Source organism: Esox lucius, chromosome 18, assembly GCF_011004845.1.
Source record: "Esox lucius isolate fEsoLuc1 chromosome 18, fEsoLuc1.pri, whole genome shotgun sequence".
Lineage (NCBI taxonomy): Eukaryota > Metazoa > Chordata > Actinopteri > Esociformes > Esocidae > Esox > Esox lucius.
The window spans coordinates 19,117,031-19,142,636 of NC_047586.1; the positions used below are offsets into that span (position 1 = coordinate 19,117,031).

The 25,606-nt window shown below is 45.0% G+C and overlaps 1 protein-coding gene across 1 annotated transcript; it reads left to right on the forward strand.

Annotated features, from left to right (window-relative positions):
• Positions 1-1,248: 1,248 nt before the first annotated feature.
• Positions 1,249-22,109, forward strand: kif26bb (kinesin family member 26Bb). Its single transcript, XM_020056093.3, has 15 exons — positions 1,249-1,463; positions 1,693-2,061; positions 3,623-4,105; positions 7,699-7,781; positions 7,900-8,077; positions 10,484-10,693; positions 10,875-10,968; positions 12,378-12,631; positions 13,961-14,135; positions 14,490-14,637; positions 14,796-14,955; positions 15,129-18,417; positions 18,925-19,094; positions 20,529-20,679; positions 20,927-22,109. The coding sequence occupies exons 1-15, from the start codon at positions 1,401-1,403 to the stop codon at positions 21,124-21,126; spliced, it is 6,027 nt and encodes a 2,008-aa protein (XP_019911652.2). The 5' UTR covers positions 1,249-1,400; the 3' UTR covers positions 21,127-22,109.
• Positions 22,110-25,606: the final 3,497 nt, after the last annotated feature.

Below are 25,606 nucleotides of genomic sequence, written 5' to 3' on the forward strand. Positions count from 1 at the left end.
TGTTGTTGCTTGCTCTTGGGGTTTAAGACCGGGTGTTTTGTAAAAGCACTTTGTGACAACTGATGATGTAAAAAGGGCTTTATAAATACATTTTAATTTGATTGAAGCAACAACATAGAACTAGAATAGAAAAGAGCTAGATTACAGCCAGAAAGTCAGATTCCACAGCTACAATCCCAAGCAGAAGCATTGGGTGGCTTGGGGTTAAACACTGCCCTGGGTTAAATGACCCCCCCCGTAATTCTCCACCAAACCACCAAATGGGCACATTTTATTTCTACACATTCCTTGCATGCCGCTATTCTTGTTCAACTAGAAAATATTGATGAATCACCTGAACTGAGCAAGTAATTCCACAAAAACGATATTGACATTAGTTGATCTTATTTTTTTCCATTTAGAAAACATTGTTATGTGATGTGATGAAGTTAGACCTCTAGACTGATAGGAACAATAGGAAGGTTATGTAATCCACTTGTTAAGAGAAAAAAAATGATGATATTTTTTTTTATTGCAAACCTGTTTTTTGTGGTGATCATGTTTGAGGCTAAACACCCCCTCTCCCTTGGGGCAAAATGATAATATGTAATATAGTAGGCCTATCAACTGGTGCGTACATAGCTTTTTGCCTTTGGATATTGGAATGTGCAATATCACGGTTAAAATGTGTTGTGTTAACTCACTCAAATACTGCTATCAAGATTGAAGTATTTTCAATGGTATAGATTACATTGATAGAATGATTTTGATACCTAAATATGGAATAAATCTTAATTTGGGGTAAAAAAAAAAAACAGGGGGTATTTTACCCCATAGGGAGGGGTATTTTGACTCCATAGTGGGGTTAAAGCCCCCATTTACATAGCATTTGATTAAGTTGTTATAAAATAGAATCTTTCTGACAATATTTTTATCTAAATGTATTTGTCTAACTATAGTCAAAATGTTCATATTAAAATCTGACCAAATATTGCTTTTTTGATTCGGAAAATACAGAATTCCCTTAAGGGGGCCGTTTTCCCCCAGTTTCCCCTAAATGTTACAGTGAGGGGGTTGAAGCATGTTACGTCCGTAGTGCCACGTTTATAGCTAGCAGTTCACTGCCACCCTGTGGACATAGAGGGAAATGCACAAAGAAATGTAATCAGAAGGAGGGTGCCGTCCGTACCCGCGCGCTTTCAGTAGATGCGCCTTCACTGTTCGCACGCGTTCATTCACAGGACCACTAGTTCGATATGAGACGCGCAAGTTCGGATACTCGGATACTTCCATGTTAGAATAACATAATTTCTTTATATCTTCCCTTTTTTTTGGTGTACAATAAAACAACGCTATCAAAAGTGGACAGTACATCATCAATGGCTTTGTTCCTTTTGCCTTAGTCAGTATAACCTATTACTATGGCATCTCTCACTCGGAGAGAGAAGCAGAGATGTCCCACAGCAGGTAATCGGAGGTATTTGGTAAGGGATGCATGATTTTTCTTAACAAACATGATTTTCCAAGTTAACCATTTATTTAGTTGTTTGGATAGGCAGGGAGTAGGTTTTGCATTGTTTTAGTATCAATTTACTATTTGATGACTCATAGTCTCGAACAACATAAAGTTGAATTCATGATTGCGTGATAGTCGCGGTTATTTTCTCCAGTTTGCAGTATTAATACAGCATGTTATTGTTTTTTATTTCGCAGACAGCAGATGCTCCTCAATGTAAATCTACCAGACTCTTTTCCGAGACAGTGAGCAATACAGTGCTACGCGAGTACTGTCATCCATCAGAGCGCCCATCCCCAGAGGGTGCGGGATCCAACACCGACTCTCACCGTGCTCTGTTTCCGAAGATGGAGGTCCCATCCAGGGGGACTTTGACAGGAACTTGTTACAGTTCTGGAGGTGCTGTTAGAGCCACTGGATTTGGTACTGTTGGACCCCCCGTGGTAGGAAGCTGGAGCCTTCGTAAATCTGACGGTAAAGTTATTTGTGAGCATTGCACGGCGACTGTGTCCGCGCTGAAGAGACTAGCCCTGAGCTTCGTCATTCCTCAATATAGCACTTGCAAGGTAGGTTGATCACAGCATCACGTCCTCTGGAAATGTGTTGTATGCAGGAACTAGAATTCTTATTTTGATACAGTATCCGTTTATGACAGTTAAAGGGGTTTTAACTATCATAATCCAAATGTATTGTCACATACTTAGAGTTTTTTCCCAATTGCCTCTGATTCTGAATTGGTTCCGGACGTCCATTTCAGACGACCGAGTAGACCCACGATATGCCTAAAAGGAACCAAGTCTAACTGATGTCAATATTTTTTTTAAAGCAACTCAAGACCCCACTTAATTTCTATAGGCAAAATAAACGTGTTTTTCACTGCTATGTAGATAGATAAATATCTCTCTCTACATTTTATCTCTGTACATAGCAGATATACCATAACGTAGATGCTGATATATCAGGAACATAAATATATCAGGATGTTTTTTTTTTAAATTAACCACAGACCATTATACTGCATGTGGAGAGGATGCGTCATAGTTCAGACAGCAGTAGTCAGTAGAAATCCGATAAGAGGCTTTTTGTAGTGCATTGATTTTCAGACTAGAGCCATGAGGAAATCTGACCTTTGGAAATCTTAAAGAGAAATACCTCTTCAAAATGTTTAGGAGGGAGAGGTTTCCCACATTGTGGTCCAATATATGTTTGTGCTGTTCAACCACCTTCAATAGTTCTTGCTGGTCCTAGAAATAACAAACTCACAACCAAAAGTTAGTTTTTACAGCAAAAACAGACATCAGACTGTTCTCCAATATCTTTTGGGTTGGAGTTTTTTGGGGCATATTTGTTCAGTGTCTGGGACTCATAATATGGGTCCTTGATGTTAGCAGCTTGCTGGAGAGAGTTTTTGGAACTGAAGTTTAAGCAGGACAAGGGCACAGAAACCAATGTATGCCATGCTGCTATCTCTGTGCTACGACAGATGCCATTATGATGATGATTTTCAAAGTCAATAGAGTATGTACAAATGAAATATGTTTCTTCCCTACCAATTTTAAGATGTCCAATTGGTAATTATGGCCTTGCTCATTGCAACAAATCCACAGCCGGTTTGGGAAAGTCGAAGTTTGAAACTCCTTTACAGATCTTGCCAAGACATTCTGCTTCTTATCAAACCCCTCATTCACCCAGGAAGTATGCACTGGCACATCCTCCCCAAAAACCACAATTGAGCTTGCAGTAGCAGAACTTACCAAAAGGTGTCACCAGAGCTCAGCATGACTGGGCTTCCCTGTCTGACTTCCAGCCCTCTACCCCTGGCACTTTTGACCCCCACCTGCGGGAACGCCGGGCATCATCAGTACACCCCGACCAGGATTCAAACTCCTGGCTGTAATGGGTGGAACTGCACTGCGAGGCAGTAACTTAGACCACTCTGTCACTTGGGGTCCGAAGTCCTGTACTACATTTTTATACAGTTCCCTAAATGTCAGGCAGACTTCAAGCGAGATCAGTTGCAAACATTTTCGACTTTTGTACAGCAGTTCACTGCGATGTGTGTTGTTTTCATGACTGAATTGGAATTAGTAAACCATTTTGTACATCCCCATTACATTCACTCTACAGGACTCAGCCTTATCTGCTTTTCTCCACAACAAGCTCCAAGCCCACAGTTGTACCGTAGACACCCAGAATCTGGAGGACGAGCAGGGTGTCTGTGACGTCTGCGGTGCCCACCTGAGCCAGCTAAAGCAGGAGGCCGTTCACCTGGTCTTAGCCAAGGAAGAGCGCACCAGGTGGGCTGCCACGCTTGCTGCCAACCCTGGGCACACCTCCGCCAGGACAGCCCCCTCCAGCCCCCACATCTCTTCCAGGACCCATTGCTCCCCTGCTAAGCCCTCCTCTGGACCGGGAACCACCGACCCCATGGCCCCGACTAAAGCACACCTGTCAGGTTCCAACAGGACCCAAAGCCCCCAGAGGAGCCACCCTAGAGGGGCCGTCAAGCCCACCGCTGCTGGGATGTGTCGATGGGTGGAGGAGCAGCAGCAACTCGCCTCTTCCATAGCAATGTCCGGTAATGACAGGGTTGCCACCTTCCCCTACCAGGTACTGCACCTCTAAAAGCCTACACAATGTATTACATAATAATACCTTAGCGTGAATATAGCTCTCGTACTTAGAGATTCTCTCTGTACATTTATAGCCTTAAAAGTTGTAGTATATCAAAACATTGGGCTGACATGGCTGTAGTGGCCTCTTTTATCGTGGCTTGTTATCAATTCTGATGGAGGATGCAGCTAAGTCAGGGTGGGTCATGACACGTCCCCTTCCTGCCATCAGCGCCTTTTATGGATGTCGTTATCTGTAAGGACTAAGGAGAGTGCGCTCCTACAGAATGTGTTGTCACTGTCAGCCAATGATTAAGAGGAGAGGAATGGAGATTCATGGGATTCTGTCAGCCTCAATTAGATACTGAGCAGCAAACATTTACAATGTTATCGCTAATGGAGGGAATTGTTGGAGATTTATTTTCCGTCGTAAAACAGCCAGTCAGAAAGCAGCCTGCGTGATGATCAATAGCCTGGTCGCATTTAATGACTTGTGAAATATTCGTAGTGCTGTACTCTAACCTCCACGGAGCTAGGTAGTAAATACAAATGGGGCAGGAGTGAATGAATGGACAGAATATGGGGAGCCTTTAGTAGGCTGCAGGAGCTTGTTTAGACTGAGAGACCTATATCAAGGTTTTTGTCCCACAACGCAACCTATTCCCTAATTAGCGCACTACATTTAAACAAATCCCTACGGTCTCTGTCAGTAGTTTCCTCCGTACCAAGGGACCGGTGGAGCAGGCTAGCTGCCGTAGTCTGTCAGGCAGTATGGAAAGCCAAACGCATTACGCCGCCCCGGACCCCACGCGGCAATGAGTTATTACTGGATGTGATCTTTCCACTCAAAACAGAGGAAATCATAGTCAAATCTTTGGCGGCCTAATATTAATGGAACCATGACATACGTTTGAGATGAATGGAGATGTCAAGTGGAGAGAGAAAGATGGTGGAAGATTAGGAAAGAGAGGAAGCACAAGAGAAAGAGAGATCTTGGTGGGGAGGGTGGTTCAAAGCGTTTTGTTGGTGGAGGCGATCAAAACACCTCGCCTCTCTGGATCCCTTTTTGCCTAAACGACAAATCCCATTTTTCTAACACTGCTCCAACCTCCCCTTCACCTTGAATTTCTTTTGCTTCTGGCTTTAACAGTGAAGCGTCAATTCAGCATCTGAATTCCACCTATCTGATGACGTCTTGAGATATAGGCCTACAGGGTTCTTCCAAGCTGGCTGCTCGCGTGTTTGTTATTATGTACAGTGAGCACATCTTACATGCAATGGTGTTCACAAACTGAAGCATGGCCTACCTGTGGTTAGGTTCAATCAATGCAAATATTTTACTTGTTGGGGTTGCTGTTTGAGAAATATCTGAACAAATTTGCCCAATTGCAGAGTCATTGTGAAATGTCAGAGTCATTGTGAAGAGTAGTGAGGTTTTCTGTCTGGTTGTGTTATGTTACAATATCTTAATGCAATTTTTTAGACACGTTTTCAGCTTAGATATGACACAATACATGAGTAATATTTATTGGAATAGCCTCTTCTCTGCAAGTAGAGCAGATACTGTGAGTCAAGCAGAGAAAACATCACATGTGCAGCTGCTTATGTTTATTATCATATTTATTAGAGACTATCTAGATATTTCAATATGAAAAGTAACAAGTGTTACTGAAATACCATTGTCTTTTGACCTCCACACTCCTGTCCCCCCAATCAAAAATAAATAAAACCACAATAAGAACAAATACATGTTTTAAGAAATGAAAGAACAAAATGGCATTACATCGTAGGATGTTTTCTGTGGCAGTAGAGACAGGAGAACATGGTTATTATGTTTCTTGTGGTGGTAGAAGCAGGAGAGCAGAGTTGTTATGTTTCCTGTGGCTGCAGAGGCAGAAGAAGAGGGTTGTTATGTTTCCTGTGGCTGTAGAGGCAGGAGAACAGGGTTGTTATGTTTCCTGTGGCTGTAGAGGCAGGAGAACAGGGTTGTTATGTTTCCTGTGGCTGTAGAGGCAGGAGAACAGGGTTGTTATGTTTCCTGTGGCTGTAGAGGCAGGATAACAGGGTTGTTATGTTTCCTGTGGCTGTAGAGGCAGGAGAACAGGGTTGTTATGTTTCCTGTGGCTGTAGAGGCAGGAGAACAGGGTTGTTATGTTGGCCTAAAAAGCTGAAACAATAATGAGACAATTGAGCCGCAGAAAGACGACTATAACTGTGTCTTTGTTGCTCGCGGCAAAGCTCTTCATTTAAGCAGATACAGAGAGTACAGAGTAGACTCATATCTTACTGTCATAAACAAACACACACACACACACACACACAAGCCCCAAGGGGTGAGGGAAGGGAAGGCAGGGTTGGGTTACAAGTTGGAGTCTTCACCGACTTTGCCGGCCTCGGGGGGATGTGGTGTGTAATAATCCGATTCAGTGCGTCTCGTGCAGCTCAGTTCAGTAGGACCTCTGAGGATGGTTGTCTGAGTCATGTCTCCACTCATTGGTTCTACGTGACCCGTGTGTGACACTACAGGTCTATGTGGAGCTATATGATGATTGCCCCATTAACCGAATGTGCTTTCATCCTAAAGCACCACATCCCCTGATGAACCCAGCGTTCTGCAGCACTTAAACCCCCCCCCCCCCCCCCGCCCCGCCTATTTATAGATATCCAATTTGTTGTAATTTTTTAAAATCAGAAATACATACAAAGTTGACAAATGTACAAAAAAGTTCAAGGTTCAATGTATTTAATTTATTTTTAGGAATGTAGTCATTTGGAAAGGCATTTGTTTGTGCAGCGTAGCAGAATGAATGGGCAGACTTTAGGACCCAGCCAACACCTGGGACCTGGGTAGGAAGGCTGTTTGTCTCCCTGCCTTTACTGCATCAATGCAGTTGCAGTGGACAGCACATCTGTTCAGTTCAGAGGTGGAATATGACATGCAAGATACCTGCTGTTTGACCTCTCATGAAAACCAACTACACCATATAGTGATATGGGTTGTCTGTTCAATGTAGAAATGTATTTACTTCTTTCCTATGTATTTAAATCAATAAATAGTCCGATATCAGTCTGTCTGACACCCGGTCTCTTGCCCATCCACCAGGCGAGTCCAACATCAGTTCAGTTCTCTAGCTTAGGATATTCTCCCTGTAACTTGTTCCTATAACACTGTCTTTGACCATGAACATCTGAGTTTGAGATAATTTGATCTGAATGCTAGGCCGTAATGGAGAATAGCAGACAGTTCCGCTGGTAAAAGGCTCTAATGACTTTTGTTTCTTCCTCATCAACATCTTAATATACTGTATCTATAAAAATAATTAACATGGCCTACCCAGTCATTAAGGTTGAAGGACCCTGTCCTACATGTTGTCATGCAGCCAGCCTCATACTCTTTGCCAAGCCGTACTTCGGCATAACAGATTGAGCAGGGATTATTTTACTCACTCCTGTTTCTGACCCTTAAATATGCTCTTTGATCGCGTTAGCGTTTGAAGAACAGCTGGCTTATTGTCCATACCGACTGAACCTTTGGGCTATGGATGAATATAAAAGCCACACTCCCCCTTAACATTCTACTTGTCCGGACAGTTTTCAGAGTTCTCAGAAGGTCAGAATGAAAATGTGCTTGTTCGGAGGAGCCCAATTCCCGAGGCCTTGTCCTTCCTGGTCAGGTACGTGTATAGCTACCAAGGAGACACAAGTTCCTTCCATTGGCTTTACTATGATAAAACAGCGTTACATTGCGAGTCCGTAATTCCGTATCTGTTTCCACCTCCTACTTTTCCGCAGGGCAGCTCAGAAACTGAGCCTGACTGTAAGGAGGAAGGGCCAAACGACCGCCCACTCTTCTGCGTGTTCTGCCCCAGTTCCCACCTGCTACCGGGACATCATCCAGAGGACTCCCCCCCGAGTCCCCGCTTGCCTCATTAAAGCTGCCAACGGAGTCACCGGCGGCAGCGTCGGCAAGGTGAACTGCTGTACTCGTGTTTCACCTCAGCTTTCATCGACTGGGTTTTTCATTTAAAACACCTACGTTGTTCTTCATGACTTGATTAAATAAAATGTCAATGAATGTTTACCAACACTTTTTCCGGGTAAATGTTTCATTAGACAATTAAATACAGTACATGAGTCGTTTCCCACAAGCAGTTCTTTAGAAATTCATGAAGGGATTGAGACTGGTTGTGTGGAGGGAATAAAGCGGACTCTATAGTCGCACTTGTGGATGCTACCCCCATCTTTATGAAATGTGATAATGTGGTGTTAATGCCCTTTCTGTTTCTGCCCTGCCACTCTGGGGTGTACTGTCAGGAAAATCAATATGGCTGCCCCTCGTGCTTCACAGACGGTCGTCTGGGGAGGGTCTAGAATTACAGATAACAGGCCCAGCATCCATCTCATCTCACCTCCACTGCCCAGAACAACACAGCCAAATCCACTCTCTCTTTGTCTCTCTCTCCCCCTCTCTTTCTCTCTCTCTATCAGTAAATAGCTTTGTGAATTATTCATCACCCTAGATAGGACGAGACACAAGCTCAATAGAATATAGAGTTAGGGACAACTGTTGTGTCTGTCCTGCAGTGTAGGAGTTACAAAGAAAGTGTCCCTCCAACGAATAGCGACAGACAAGCTACAGTACTGTCACTCACTTTGATTAGGATTCATCATAATCAATGCTAATGGATTACGTCATGCCGGCCTTAAGTGCTGCTGTGTAATATAAACTTAAGCACACTCGGCAGCTTTTATAAGAGAGAGTAAGACAGAGAGAGACGTTTTATAAATTCATGGCTAATTGTTTTCATGTCTTTGGTGGTTCTGTGAAGTTTGGATCCATCAGATAGGCAGATTCTGACCTCAGAGAGATCTAAGTGGCTGTTGAGGTCTTAACAAAAAACCTCTCAGAGCCTTTAAATCCAATGTTTCCCACAGATCGGAGTTAATGTCTGGGGCAGCAGAAATCTGTTGACATGGTGTTTTTTAAATTCAATATCTAGGATGTAGCTACATGAATTGTAGTGTAATAATACTGTATCATTGATTGGATTTATGTAGTGCTTTTACATACACTCAGAAGAGTCAAAAAAGGGGGTCCCTGATTGGCAAAGGGGTCACTGCCACAGATTAGCCCAGGGATACAAAATAGCTTGATGCAACTTGCCAATGCTGCCTGGGGTTTGTGGCGTTTGTGATCAAATGTGGTTGACTTGCATCATCGCACCCTAGTGATTCCTTGTGGAGGCTTAGGCACCTGTGAGCTTAATCAAAGGTAGAAGATCGTGTGTTCTTCCGCCACCTAAGGATTCCTGTATAGAGTTCCTGGTTGAGTAATATACACTTCAGACCATGGACATTACTACAGCGTAGAATCCCATAATATTAGGGTCTCAAAGCGTTACAGTGTGTAGGTAGGAAATGGATCTCACTCACCACCAACATGTAGTCTGCTGTTTAAAGTAACTACAGTGCTATCCTCTGTCAATCAGTGTCTCGGTGGACTCTACACACTTACAATCAAACTACTTAATGCTGCAACTGAGTGTTGGTTCCATGTAATTACATTTTAGACCAAATGCAACGCTCCTCTGCTCTGAAGTGTAGCCCTGTAGTTAGAACATGACGTTTACAACTCCCGGGTTAGGCGTTCAATTCCCATGGGGAGCCAGTTGGAAAAAGTTTAAAAAATGCACTCCCTACCGCTGTATGGTAAGTTGCTCTGTATAAGAACGTCTGCTAAAATACTTTAATGTAAAGTGTTAGCAGTCTTAAGTCAGAGCGACAGACTCTTTGCGTCATCTGTTCAGGTTTCCTGTAAATCTTCTCTTTTAGCTAAGTTGGTATAAAAGAGGTACCGTCTCACCCGAGAGAACAGCAGGGGTGCAGAGCTAAGGAAGAATCCTGCTGCCTATTTCACATCTGTGATATCTGTGATATTTGAAATCTCTTCTCAAATCCCAAGCTGTGCGAAATCCTCATTCCATTCAGCCTAACTTCTTACTGCAACTATATCTTGAAGGAAGCATATAAATAGAAGTGGATGGAAGTGAATAGATGCAGAAAGTTGGAGACTCACAGGGTTTAAATTGATGGCTGTCGGTATTTTTCAAGTACACATCTGATGCTTCCGATATTATTCTTCAGGATTTAGGTTGTTTAATAATGCATGGATTTCAATTTTGTTGTTTTTGTTTTTTCCCGGGCAGATAGAACAATTTTGATATTACAAAGTATTTTAACGCTACCAACGGTATTGTAAGTTGTCGCTGAACGCAGAGTCAATCGACGCGTGTCACTTCCCTCATCTGCTCAACGTCTATTCATCTTACAGTGAACGCCCCCGCGTTCTTCACCGCCACCTACTCTCTCCACGCAGGTCAGTGTGGTGCTTCGGGTGCTCCCCTGTCCTCCCGTACCTTGTTCTCAGCCCCCGTCACCCATTCTTAGAGTGGACCCGACCAAGAGAAGGGTCAGCATTATGGATCCTACTGCCATCGATAGTCCACGGCAGACCGCCAGTGGGCCAGGCAGGGGTCTGTGGAAGACATATGGCTTTGACACAGCCTTCCCCCCAGAGTCAACCCAGGTCTGTGGTAACAGTACAGTACAGTTAGTTATCTTTGCCTAATGATCTGAAAACCATTGGGATTGCAACCGCTTTTCCCAGATAGTGATTCGCTACATAAAACCTTGCTATTTTAGCCACGCTGCATTTTTCCCCTCAATGCTTTTCTCTCTTTTGTGTCGTCCTTTCTCCCTCCTGCTAGGCGGAGGTGTGTGTAGGCGTTTTGCCTGACGTCATCCGTTCAGTGGTGAACGGGTCAGACGAATGCATTATATGCTTCGGACGTGCTGAGTTGGGTAAGTCATATCAGCGTTACTCTTAAGTGGCCTTGAAGACCAAACCTCATAAGTAGAGTGGCTATTACCACAACCCGTTTTACATAAGGAACATATCCATCTTGTACATCGCTCTTTTATACATCTCTTCCGTTCATCGGTTTCCTCTGAGCAATGGCATAGGAAGTGTTCCATTTCTCTCCTTCCGTCCTTCCTCTATTCATTGTCACATTCCATTAATCTAAAACCTCTTTGATAAATAAAGGGGCGGGGGAGTCATTCATTATACATTCCAAGCCCCTTTAAGTTTCTTTTCTTCTTCAAAACATGTTGACACGAAGAGGCAAGAACCAAATATTACAGTCAAGAAGGGGGAAGGTTGAAGTGGAGGGGAACTACAGCTGAATGGACTGAGAGACACTCTGCACCGCCATTAGGAAAACAAAACCTATTTAGCTTCACTAAAGGCTTTTAATAGATGACTGTCTGTGTGAGAGGAAAAAATAAAACCCCACCCTCTCCTGTAAGGGCAGTGTCTCCTTGGAGCTATATCTCTCTACTACACATGACGCCACTGGCCGTAAATGGGATTGAATTAGTTGGCCCATGTGGATGGAGGCCGGCTGCCTGCCAAGGGATATCAATCTCTCTCCCTTCATAGAACGACCCTCTGGAATGAATAATGTCTGGCTGGTGTACCTTTAATTGGACAAAACCAATTCTCTTACCCTCATTCCATTAGCATTTGGATTGGAGTGAGTAAACTCTGGGTACGGATCACCAGAGCTGCAGCACCAAACTCCATCCCTCCCTCTCCCTCTCTCTTTCCCCCTTCATTCCCTCCTTCCCTCCCTCTTTCTCTTTTCCCCATCTTCTCTCTCTCCTGGATCACTTAGGTGTCTTCTAGGCATTGGTATGCTTGGTTAAAAAGGGTTTTGAAAGGGGTTCTTCACAGGGTCAAGGAAGAATCCTTTTTGGTACTAAGTGACATATTTTTGAGGTGGTGTTTTGGAGGAGTAAAATCCAATTATTATTAATATTATTATTATTATTATTAATAGATTTATTCTTAAAATTTGCTAAATATTTCATCCACTTTTGTTTTGACAGTTAATGCTGCTTTGTTAAAATATAGATTTTGGGGTGCATCTGACCTTTTCAGCCTCTTTGTCCTCCAAGTTAACCCTAAAATAGTAAAATATATGGCCTGTTACTGTGATTCATGTAATCACATCACATTGTTCTTAACAAAGAGCATTAAACCAACTTTGACCCGCTTCCCTATCTCCCAAGATGCTCTCTGTCTCTAGATCTCTCCTCTTTCACTTTCTCCCTAACACACAATGGTTTGCATCCACACACACAAACAAACACACACAAGCACACATATAGCAACCAAACTGACTGTGTCTTAATGCTGTGGTTAACAGGGAAGTCCCAGACCATGCTGGGAAGTGATAAAAACAGCCAGAGTTTAGGTGTCATCCCGTGTGCCATCTCCTGGCTCTACAGTCACATCGAGAAAAGGAGGAGAGAGAGGACCACGCCCAGCTTGGCTGTGTCTATCTCTGCTATGGAGGTCTGTGAGGACGTTGAGACCCTCAGGGATTTACTGTCAGGCAATATTCAGGACAGCCAATCAGCAGATGTTTACCTCTACGAGGACCCCATCTATGGAATACAGGTAAGTGATGATGCAGGAGGTTATTGCTCTGGACGGTTCAGATGGAAGACGTGCAACATTTATAGAATGGACGAGGAGTACCAACCCCGGGGTCCTGAGTCCTAGAGAAGAGCTTGGAAGGCAGTAGCGTATCGAACACTGAGCCGCCATCAATGAAAAGCATTCTCATTTAGTTATTTCTAGATTAGTTGGGTGAGGGCTCCGAGGAGGGTGAGGGAAACTGAGTCTTCTGTGGATCGGTTAAGGCCGTATGCAAATGTATGTGGGCAGGTACATAATATCATTAAAGTCACCTGGTCAGTATGCTCTAAGTGTTTGCCCTGTTACCCCATCTGGGCCCATGGCCTTGCGAATGGGATCGTAAGTCTTACTTTGGCTATGGAGATCACCTAGTCGTCTCAAACAGCAGGTGCTACTGAGCAGTTGTTCAGTGTTGCAGTGGTTCAGTGTTACTTGCCTCCAAGTGAACATTGAAAGCAATTTGCTTGTCTGGTGAGCTTGCGTTGCTGGGCAGCTCGCAGCTGGGTTTCCCTTTGTAGTGTGAGACAGTTTGCAAGCCTTGTCACTTCGGATGAGCGGCAGAGCCAGAGTTGTGGGACTCAGTATTAGTGCTGTATTGATGCTTTGTCTGTTTGATTGCTCGTCAGAAGTTGTAGCGGGATTTCTTGTAAGCTTCCAGATTATTTTCCCGCTCCTGGAAATCTCTGGGCCTCAGCAGAGTTAATATGTTGCCTTCTATTTAGGAAATATTTGTATGGGCACTGTATTAATATGTTAATTTTTTTCAAGTAGTCACCTCTAGACTTCAGCTCACTAAAGTCAGAACCTTTTTTTTGTTGCGAATTTATCTTCCTACACATTTCTAACATTTTACTAATTTAAGTACATTTTTAAATTGAGATCATGGTTGATTACATTGCTTCGTTTACATGGTGGGGTCAGACATACGTTTTAACATCAGAATAGTCCCAGGGCCATGAAGTGTTTTAACGTGTGCGTTAAGGCCATCTTTGAATCTTGATATATATTGCACTCATATGCTCTGCACTCAGTGACCTGGAGATGAGGTTATATACCAGAATACACAAGTTCATTACTTATTCATATGACTTGTCAGGAGACTCAGGGCATGGAGTGTATTTACACCGCGCAGTCTGTGTTACATAATGACTTTGGCGTCGTTACATTAAAATCGTGTACTGTTAATATTCATGCTGTGCTCCTGTATGTCTACCCCCGTCTCCCCATACACGTTCCCTTTGTTCTGCCATGAAAACACAAAGAATGAAATCAATTAAAAACATCCCGTGCTGTCCATCTTCCCTGCAGCTCAGGAACCAAAGCGTGGTATCTGCCCCCGACGCAGAGAGTGCTGCCCTCCTCCTGGATACAGCCGTCGCGTCCAGGAGGAAGTGTGACATCAGCACGCCGTCGCTCTCCTCTGGCTCCCATTTGTTCTTTACGGTGCACGTCCAACAGCTGCTCCCTGAGGGCGACGGCAAAGGTGGCTATTTCTGTACACTGTACACTGTAGAAACTGTAGAAACGAGAACCCCTGACCACGCTATGGTTCCACGGTACGTCCCAAAAGCCAGCCTGTTGTAATATAGTGCAGTAATGACATGATAAGAGTATAATGATATTGTGCCAACACCACTTGGGATGCAGTCATCGTAAGCTCTGCACGTTGCTTATTATTTCACCTTGGTCGGGGTTCTTCTTCCAGACTGTGACACATTCTTAGATATTTACTTATGCGCTCATCGGTCGGTGACCGGTGCTTTACTCTGCGCCATCGTATGGAAGCATGAGTAATTTTATTCTCCTGTCTGCTACCCCCCCCCCCCTCCTCTCTCAGTACCAGGGGGCCACAGCAGGTTGATTATGATAGACCTGGAAAAGGGGAACTGTGGAACAGGTGACAGTAGAAGTGGGCGCTCTGAGTCTGAGCTGGGCGGTGTTATCCTGGCCCTTCTCAACAATGGAAAGAAAAACGTCCCTAACAGGTCAGATACTGGAGCCACTCACTTGACTCCATTACACTGCAGTGAGACAGCTGGTTCAAGCTGCACATCAGGAAATGGTGTTTTTATAACACTGGTATGTGTGCTGTATAACTCTGGATGTTGACTTCGAGGAGGGTTTCATTTTGTGGACCTCACAGGGACAGGAAAGTGACCATGCTACTACAGGAGTCCCTGCGGAACAGGAACTGTCACACCACTGTCATGGCGCATGTGACGGACTCACCAGAATATTTCTCAGAGACACTCTCCACTGTCCAGATTGCCTCTCGCATCCGCAGGACACAAAAGAAGCCTAAAGTATGTAAACCACTGAGTTATAAGCTTTATGCTTTTAAATGATTCTTTAGTGTTAAAGGTTTAAAGGTGCGCCAAAGCATTGTCTGGTAAACCTTGTGTAACCTGTTGCTTAAAGTGATGAATCACTCATCTTTCTCTCTTTGTGTGTCTCTTTCTTTGTCTCACTCTCTCAGCATCTCAGCCTGAGTAGAGAGGGGAGAGGAGGGACTCAGTCCTTCGCCCTCAGAGCATTCCACTCCACCAGTGCTGTGGATTCGGACCTTAGTGGACCGCCCCAGCTCCGGCTTGGTGGTGACCTGCAGGACAACATCTCCAACAGTGACCAGTCCTGTGACACGGTCATCCATGTCAATCCTGATGGCTCCGTCCTGCAGCCGGGAACCGAGCCGACCGAGCAGGTCCAGCGGGAGGTCACCCCAATCATCCCTTCCCTGCACCGGAATAACCCCGAGGCGCTATCAGAAGAGGCCGAGCTTTCCTCTCTGCAGCAGCAGCTTCTCCAGCATCTTCTAAAGATCATACCTCGTCCGGACAGAGAGAGGAAGAAGAAAGAGGGCGTCGCCCAAGAACGCCTTCTTCAATCGCTTCGGAGCACCGTCGAAGAGGCGGGTCGGTACGAGAGAGACTTAAGTCTTGAGTGCGACACGTTCGCCGAGCTACAGGAGCGACTCGGGTGCATCGACGGGATTGAGGCACTTACCAAGTCGTCCTTAAAAGAACCTTCCACCATGGCCGACTCCCCTCCGGACCCAGAAGGTAGCCCAGGAAAAAACGAGGCGGGGGAGGAGCTTTCCGTTGTCAGTGAGAAAGGGGACACAGTGACCGGCGGCAGTCTCCCAGTCGACAGTTTGCTGAGGGAGGACTCCGGTCTGTATGACTGCGAGGAAGCCTGTGCAGCGGGACCCACCGATGAGCCACCAAACCCCTGTGGCCCCAATGCTTTCCATCCGGCCTGCCAGAGCCACAGCCTGCCTGAGGACCGCCATCTGTCGCAGTGCAACGCCGTCGACAGTCTGATCTGCCCTGCGTCAAGTGTTCGTCCTCCCCTTCCTCTGTCACCTCTTCCACTATCTCTGGAGGCTGGTGGATACCCGGGAAGGTCCGAGGCCGGGGCCTCTCCGGCGGGCAAGGGCTCCACAATATCCCCTTCTCTGTCACTCTCTGTTTTCTCTCACTCTTCCACCACCTCCTCCTTGGCCGCAAACGCCCTGCCAGGAGAGACGATACTGCCCCGGCTGTCTGCCGCAGAGTCAGAGGTGAAGGAGATGAAAGCCACCATCACTGTGACGGTCCAGCAGCCACTGGATGAGACAGGCCAGGACGAACTGGTGTTCACCATGGTGGAGGAGGTGACCATCAGCGGTGCGCTGGAGAGAGGAGGCCAGGCGGGGAACGTCATCAGGATCAGGGATGCCCACTCATTCTCAGGACAGGTTTCTTCTGGGTCTGTACTGGGTTCCCCTCCCATCAGAATTATAGGTAATGTTAGTGAAGATCCAACTTCTACTACAGGATCTACAATCAATGCCATGGACCCTGTTACCGTAACCCAGACCATGGCTGTGGAGGTCGAGACCAAACCGAAGGCCATGTCTTCTCTCTCCAGGAAGGACAACCAAGTCTTACCCTCCTTTATAAACCCTTCGCTCTCTGACAGCACTTGGGGAAGTGATTTTGTGGAGTCTAATAACCACAGAGGGGTTTCTAACAGCTGTTTCAGGCAAGTGGAAGCTTCTGCTGTGCCCCAGAAGAAAGATCATATAGAAGGTTCAGGGAACAAAACGCAGATCTTTGCTAATGAGATAGGTCACGAGAGGAAGAACAACGCAAAGGTTTTAACACCTTTCCTGGTTCAAACTGACACCAGTTCATCATGTGACACGCATGTCTGGGAAGAGACCGGTTGCTATGAGATGATGTCATCAGGGACTAGTGCCAGTAGGAAATATGGTAACCAAGCAGACAGGAGCTTTCCCAGAGGAGGGGGCGTGGCCATCTATTCCCCGACATGTCATGACAGAGACTTACCTGTTGTCAACTCCCTAATTACTCCAAAGATGCCGAGGGACTGTAGCGAAAGAAGCAGGAGTACACCAGAGAATTGTATCCATGGTGACCCGCAAGCTACCCACCTGAGGACAGCCAGTTTGCCAAGAGATAATGACAACAAGCAGGAGAGCTACAGGTGGATGGACGGATCCAAAAGCAAAGAAGCAGATTTTACATCATCCACCCGAGGGAGTCCCGAGGTGACCCTGGAGAGGAGGCCGTCCTCAGTCAGGCATGGGATCTTCTACTTAGAAAGGGAAAGCATCCCTCTCCCCTTGTCAACCACTCAGAAGTACTGTCTGGATCAGCAGAGACAGAGAACTAGGAACAGTCCTCTTAGCACAGCCAGTAGTTCACCGTTGGAGCCCATGCCATCCAATAGGAGTAGTAGCTGGAAGCTGAAATCACCCTTAGAAGAAAGCAGTAGGCTGTTTAGTGCTAAGTTGGAGCAGTTGGCCAGCAGGACCGACTCTTTGGGTAGAATACCATTGGAATTCCACTCTCTGGACCATGGCAGTAGCCAGTCCTCTGTGAGCACCAAGGGGTCCAAGGGAGTTTGGGAAGAGGAGTCCAGCTACCCCACCCTACCCCGGGCCAGTCGGAGCCCCAGGAGGGCTCCTAGGTCTGTCCCCTTGATAGACATGTCACCAAACAGGGCCCATTCCTCCAAAAACAGCAGGTCAACCTTTTCAACAGACCCCAGCATAGTTAACCCTGCCTGGTCTCCAAGAACTAGCCGATCTAAACAGTCAGCTGTGGGGAAATTGATGATGGCCAGCCCAAAAGTCCATAAGGTCTCCATTCCCAGTACCAAGAACCTAAGCTCATCTACTAAGGTGCTCCGTCAGTCCATCTACAGGAGCGCCAGTCTGTCCCCTGATGGGAAGAGCCCTTTGTACGGTTCTCCCTGGTCCACCCAGTCCCTGAACCGAAACCAGACCCCGCCTCCCCAGATCGGGCCGCCACGACTGTCACAAAAGCCCCCCCTTCGCGTTATCAACGGGCGTGTCTCAGAGCTCCTCCCATTGGGCAGAGAACCGCCCCCCACCAGAGACGCCTCCAGAGGTCTGGACCTGGACAAGACGGCGGCAGCGGCTGGAGCTTCAAAGGGAGAGGCTCACCTGGCGCCCTCACCCTACGCCAGGGTGACCGCCCCCCGCCAGCCCAGCCACCTCAGCGGGCACGCAAGTGATGTCACCAGCGTGTTGAGCGGAGAGCTACCACCGGTCATGGGGAAGACTGCTTTGTTGACCAATAGGAACAGTGTCGTCAGCAGCGGCTACGAGAGCATGGTGAGGGACAGCGAAGCCACGGGGAGCAGTGTTTCCATCCGAGACTCTGTGAGCGATCAGAGCTGGTCTGTGATCAGCATGGACCGGAGCCGGAGGAACCCCAGGAGGAGGAGCAGCAACGGTAAGATCCGACCCGGGTTCAATAAAATCCGGAGAGCCCAATTAGAAGAAACAGATCGAAATAACGCAGAAAAAAGCCTCCCAGGTGGTGCAGATCCGTAGCACCAAGCTAGGTGTGCAGCTAGCTGACGAGAGGCTCGGAAGCCCCAAGGGCGAGCTCTGTCAGCAGGGTTGTCCTGGTCTCAGGGTACTATAGTGGCTCCCCCGGTTGGCTCGGGCACCTGCATAGCTGACTGAAGTTGTCAGGTGAGGGGGCGTGCAGTCAAATTGACACATGTCACAAAAGCCGAATGGAGGAAGGCTTCCTGCTATTGTCAACTCTCCGCAATCTGTCGGGAGGTGTTGAGATGAGTCACGGCCATAGATCAAATTGGATATAAAAAAATTGGGAGAGGGAGGAAGGGGGGTGTAAATAAAAGGCAAATATAATAATAAATCAAAGGGATAATGACGTGATATTTACCAGTTCTGTCCTATTCCATTCCTTTCTGTTCTGCCTGGCCTGTAGGTTCAAATCCACGGCATCTGTCTCATGACACGTCCATGTCACTGAGGAGGTCAACCAGTGGCCCCTGGTCTCGCTGGGTGGATAGGGGTATCCCAGAGGCCTATGAGATCAAAGTCTACGAGATAGATGACGCAGAGAGGCTACAGAGAAGAGGAGGAGCAGGTAAACAGGTGAGGACAAGACATTTCTAAATATTTTTATGATCTGCTCAGCATGGCTAGGAGGTGGGTGATAGGATAACAGTTATAAGGAGCAATAACAGAGTTAATACACCAATGCAAGCTAGGGCTGATTCCCTGGCAAATTATGCAAAAATGTGTCAAATCAAAGACATACTCAGGAGATGAACTTAGCTTGGCTGGAACTTTTCAGAAGGCTAACCAGTTGGGCTCCTAGCCGGCTTATCAGCCCATTGCCCTTCAACAAACCCAGTCATAAAGTATTCAGAAGCATCTCTAGTCTCCAGTCAGAAGCTCTCTGTACTGAACTGAAGTGGCACCTTAAATGTCCCAGGTGAGCAGGAGCCTATAGAGAGAGAGACATCAGGTGCAGGGCGTGGCACTGCAGCATAGCTTGCTGCAGGCTTACCTATAATTACTTTACTGTATGTTTGAAAATGTTTCCCTGAGGAGTTGGTATATGGCCACTGTACCATGGCTAAGGGCTATATTGGCAATGTTCCACAAAACCCCTATGAGCCTAACTGCAACTATAAACTGAATACTAATGTCATTAAAACATTCAAAAGCCAAGGTTTGCATTGTGTGGTTGCTGTTACGTTTGAGTTGGCTCTGTAAAGTGTTTGCATGTAAACCAACTCAATAAGGTACATGCAGAAACTGTAGACAGCCAGGCAACTCAAGTGGGATGGCAACCATACAATTCTAATAGTGGTTAGAATGGACTATGCTATTTTGTATCCCCAATGTCCATGTACAGTACAAAGGAACCTCAAGATTCCTTAGGCTTACTGGTAAAATGCACCTGAGGATGTACAGGGTTACCTCCGTACAGGTCAAAATTTAGGTTGAGAACCAATACCATGGGACTTACCAAGGACTATAGGATAGACCAGGTCCCATCGAGCACTCATGCCTAGGAGGGAAATGTGTTGTGATCTTCAACTGTCCTGAGTCTGTTGGGAGGGAAATGTGTTGTGATCTTCAACTGTCCTGAGTCTGTTGGGAGGGAAATGTGTTGTGATCTTCAACTGTCCTGAGTCTGTTGGGAGGGAAATGTGTTGTGATCTTCAACTGTCCTGAGTCTGTTGGGAGGGAAATGTGTTGTGATCTTCAACTGTCCTGAGTCTGTTGAGTGGGAAATGTGTTGTGATTTTCAACTCTCCTGAGTCTTTTGGGAGTGTCGCCACAATAAGACAATGTCCACCTCCCCAGCTGCTCCACCTTGCTATCTTAAAAATGAATGCACTAACTGTAAGTCATACTGGATGAAAGACCTGGCAAAATACTAATGCATTATAATAAAAAAGTAGTGTAATGTGTTAGGAATGGTGACAATATGGTGTTGTTTGGAGGCTCTTTGATTACGATCTGATATGTAACTGAAGCATTAAATGCCTTAAAAGGCTGTGTTGTTGTTACAAGGGGATAGCCTGCTTCAGTGCCAAACTCAAGTTCCTGGAACATCGTCAGCAGAGGATGGAAGAGTTACGAGCCAAATACAACAGCCTAAAGAGAGAGCTAGAGCTGGCCAAACAGAACCTCATGCTTGAGCCAGGGAAATGGAACCAGGAGTGTAAGTGCTTACCACAAAAATACATGAATCAGTGATTTGTTTACTAGTGTCTTTGTTTCTCTAAGAATTTGGACACTACAACTGAGCTACCAAACATCTTTACATGACTTGCCAATGAAATAACTGTGCATTACATTATTAATGTTGATCCTCAGAGGCCTCCGTAGTTTGTGTTATATTAAGACAAACCTGTTTCTAATCTTATTTGTGACCCCGCCTCTTATTCCAACATTGTGTTGTGTTGTAGTTGACCTGTGGCAGACGTTTGAGGTCGACTCTCTGGAACATCTGGAAGCCTTAGAGTTAGTCACGGCAAAGCTGGAGAGCAGGGTGAATCTCTGCAAGGCCAATGTCATGATAGTCACGTGCTTTGACGTCCCCACCAAGCGCCGCCAAGCCAAAAGACGCCGCCGCAACGAACAAGGGCTAGGATTCCTGGGACTTTAGTATCATTTATTCATTTCCCATTGTTGTTATTAGATGTGTAGAGAGATTTAAAGAGAGACAGGGAGTGAGGGAGATGGGAGGGGAAGCTACAATGGGATACCACCATAACAGAAACATTTCTAGACTTTTTTTTGGGGTGCTTGTCTGAATTCCACTTGAAAACATACCCAGGTATTTGCCTTTCAACTCCCTACCAGTAGTGAGAAGTATCACTTAGAAAAGGGAGCGGAATGAACATCCCTGAATACCGGCGAGCACTCTCACTCTAAATAATGTATGTTCTGACTCGATGCGCGCTATGTCGATAAATCCGCTCAAAGCACTTCAGCGCACGCCACTCCAACACACACTAACCACACACTAATCAGCTAACCACAATGACTCACTTTGATTCGTTTAAGCAATAAGGCCTGAGGATCTGAGGTCGCAAATATACCACGGCTAATGTTCTTTCTTAGATGCAACACAGAGTGCCTGGACAAAGACCTTAGCTGTGGTGTATTGCCAATATATCACAAACCCCTGAGGTGCCTTATTGCTGTTATAAACGGGTTACTAATGTAATTAGAACAGTAAACAAGTACTTTTTCATCATACCTGTGGTATATTGTCTGACACCGTCATGGGGACAAGAAAAGGTTTGATTTTCAGGGGAAAAAGAAAGAGATACGCCTGTGACGCAACTTCCTCGTTTGGGTGTTAACAAAGCAACATTCCATCTTAACTTTTACTGGATTGATTGAAGAGTGCAGAAGAGAGCCTCCGCAGTCTTTTCTCCCTTCTCTCCTAGACCATTAACGGGGAAAACTTTGGGCCTACTTGGGGCTAGTCAAATTATTTATTTCAGCCAATCAGCATTGAAGGGACAATTACCCTGTTTTTAAATGCATACATTACCAGTCATGTTTGGACACACATACTCCATCAAGAGTATATCTTCATTGTTACTATTTTCACCATTGTAGAATAATAGTGAAGACGTCAAAGGTATGAAATAATACATTTGTAATGATGTAGTAACCAAAAGTGTTAAACAAATAAAAACACATTAATATTTTAGATTCTTAGAAGTAGCCACCCTTTGCCTTATAACAACTTTGCACACTCTGGGCATTCTCTCAACCAGTTTCATGAGGTAGTCACCTGAAATGCTTTTCCAACAATCTTAAAGGAGTTCCCACATATACTGTGCACTTGTTGGCCATTTTTCTTTCACTTTGCAGTCCAACCCATCCCAAACCATCTAAATCAGGTTGGGATCTGGTGATTGTGGGGACCAGGTCATCTGATGCAGCACTACATCACTGTACGTATTGGTCAAATAGCCCTTACACAGCCTGGAGTTGTGTTTTTGGTCATTGCCCTGTTTAAAAACAAATGATCCCATGAGTCCCATTAAGCGCAACCCTGTTGGGATGGCATATCACTGCAGAATGCTGTTGTAGCCATGCTGTTGTAGCCATGCTGTTTGAGTGTGCCTTTAATTCTAAGTAAATCACAGACGGTAGCAAAGCACCCCAACATCATCATACCTCCTCCAGGTTTCAGGTTAGGAACCACACACATGAAAATCATCCATTGACTCACTCTGCATCTAACAAAGACATGGCGGTTGGAACCAAAAATCTCAAATTTGGACTCATCAGAACAAAGGACACATTTCCACCTGTCTAATGTCCATTTATCCTATATCTTGGCCCAAGCAAGTCTCTTCTTCTTATTGTTGTCCGTAAGTTGTGGTTTATTTGCAGCGATTCAATCATGAAGTGGGTGGAGTAAGTTTTACACTGCTATATTATTGTGGGGGACGAGGGTCAGTCCGTCCAGTCTTAAGTTCCAATTGTTTACGGTGCTTTGATTTATGTAATGGGGACAAGGGTCAGTCTGAAGAGCATGCTCTTTCCTGGCCACTGTGCATCAACGATATTATTACTTGCTCTTTGCTTTTAGAAATACCCAGCCTGAAAACCCACTTTGTGACAACTGTAAAACGTAAAATGGGCTTTATAAAATAAAAATATTGATAAAGGCCTGATTCACGCTGTGTCCTCCGAACAGTTGATTTTGGGATCTGTTATTTATCTGTCTGTTACTTGAACACTAATTGGGCGGCAATCTGACGTGCCCTTAATGGGCAACCCCAAGGAACGTATCCTCTGCAGCAGAAGTAACTCTGGGTCTTCCTTTCCTGTTGTGGTCCCTATGACATCCAGTTTCATCATAGCGCTTGATGGTTTTTGCGATTGCAGTTGAAGAAACGTTCAAAGTTCTTGACGGACCTTCATGTCTTAAAGTAAGGATGGAATGTCGTTTATTTTCTTGCCACAATAAGGACACCTACACTACAGCCATAATAAGGGGGCTTCTGTATACCCACCCTAATGCATTACATTCCACAAATAAACTTAAAAACGTACACCTGCTAATTGAAATGCATTCCAGGTGACTACCTCATTAAGCTGGTTGAAAGATATCAAAGATTGTGCTGCCATCAAAGCAAAGGGTGGTTACTTTGAAGAATCTACGATATGAAATGTATTTTGATTTGTTGAACCCCATTTTTGGTTGTTACCTGATTCCACAGTGCTATTTTGCAGTTTTAATATCTTCAGTGTGGAAAATAGTAAAACTAAAGAGATACCCTTGAATGAGTAGGTGGGTCCAAACGTTTGACTGGTACTCTATATACCAGAGCTTCACCACGGGATAACACACACACTCCATGATGTCTGTTTCATGAATCCAAGTAACAGTCTGTTGTATGTTAACATGTTAATGAACTACAGTACGTCTTCATATTTCTCTGTGTTTATGATGCTATTGCTATGTACTGTTTCCTTACAAAGGATAAATTGTTCTCACAAGGTTGTGTCCCTCTTGTGCTTTATTAATATACTTGTGTCTGAAAACTGTGTGAGAGTAAGAAGATTGCCACGAAATGGTGATACCCAACACAAGAGAGTCCAACAGTAACACTGACTCCGGAAATCAGACCTATATAACTCCTACATAAGGTTAGTCTGACTCCAACCCCTTTTAGATCTATCTTAAAATAGTGAATCGTTGGAAGAACACTCCATCCAGCTTACTAGGTTCATTTGAGATTCTGTATGTACCCATCACAAGATGTTAAGCTTATTGTACCTTTTTTCTATACGGTGCAACAGCTTAGCCGTTAGCCGCTGTCACTGTGGATGTTTTTCAGTGGACAGTAATGAGGATGCCCGGTCAACCAGAGTTCATCTCTAAAAGGTAGCCCATTATGAAGTCAGACTCATTGCAAACACACACAGACATTTACACACATATGCTGACACACCACATGCACACACACACACATCCCAAGATTGCGCCTTTCCCTCTTTCTACTCTTCTTTACTGTCATTTTGTCCCCAGAAAAAAAGGCATATTTGAATGTAACTGACATGAAGTGTGCTGCTGCCTGACAGTTCTCATTGCCCCACACTGGGCAGAAACGTGTGGTCCTCTGCTTCTCAACACTGGCAATCTACATACAGTAGGACAAGTTATTCCACTAAATCCAGCTCAAGAGCTGTCCGAAAGATGCTCATAGAAGACCCTAAAAACCTCAGGGAAACATAAATGCATCTAAAAGCTTTTCTTGTCACAATCAGTGTTGAAATGCATGAGTCAACCATCAAACAAAGACTGCATAAACCTGTCCTACATGGGAGGTCAGGAAGAAGGAAGCTTCTGCTCTCAAAAAAAAAATCACCACATCCCAGACTGATTTACATGGTTTGGGATGAGTTGGACTGCAGAGTGAAAGAAAAATGGCCAACAAGTGCACAGTATATGTGGGAACTCCTTCAAGACTGTTGGAAAAGCATTCCAGGTGACGACCTCATGAAACTGGTTGAGAGAATGCCCAGAGTGTGCAAAGTTGTTATAATGTCAAAAAAAAATCTCAAAAAGAAGAAATGGTGAGTTGTGGAATGCCAAAGTTAAAACCTATATTTATATGCTTTTGGGGGGGGATTGAAGTGGGCTATGTATACATGAACTTGACCCTCAAACATGCATTACTGTAAAGAAAAGTTGGCAAATTCCCCCTCTCGATGTAATAGATCGTTAGGCAGTTACAAGAAAGGGCTAAAGGAACTAATTTTAACCAGAGGGGGCAACACTGATTATTGGAAATAGTGGTGTAGTTATATTTTCCGCAATATGAAAATGCATTTCTGTTGATTTCTAATTGAGGAGTATAATTTTCCCTGTCATTGGTTAAATCAGGTTATCAGTGTTGAAGTGAATATTATATATACATATGTCCAAATGTGTAAAAAAATACAATAAACTTTTTAGGTGGTGTACTGTTTCACATGACTGCAGGCCCACCAGCCAAGGAATAATACATGTCTGTGTGCAAGTTAAGATATCTGCCAGAAGATGGCCTCATTGCCGCCGTTTTGCGATAAAATGAGATAAATATATATATAATTTTGCAATGAGGGGCAGA

Bases quoted from the DNA above. Each gene is read 5' to 3' on its own strand.
- kif26bb (XM_020056093.3), top strand. From the start codon at position 1,401: ATGGCATCTCTCACTCGGAGAGAGAAGCAGAGATGTCCCACAGCAGGT. The intron at 10,694-10,874 runs GTCTGTGGTAAC...CCCTCCTGCTAG, and splicing joins TCCCCCCAGAGTCAACCCAG to GCGGAGGTGTGTGTAGGCGT. The intron at 10,969-12,377 runs GTAAGTCATATC...TGTGGTTAACAG, and splicing joins CTTCGGACGTGCTGAGTTGG to GGAAGTCCCAGACCATGCTG.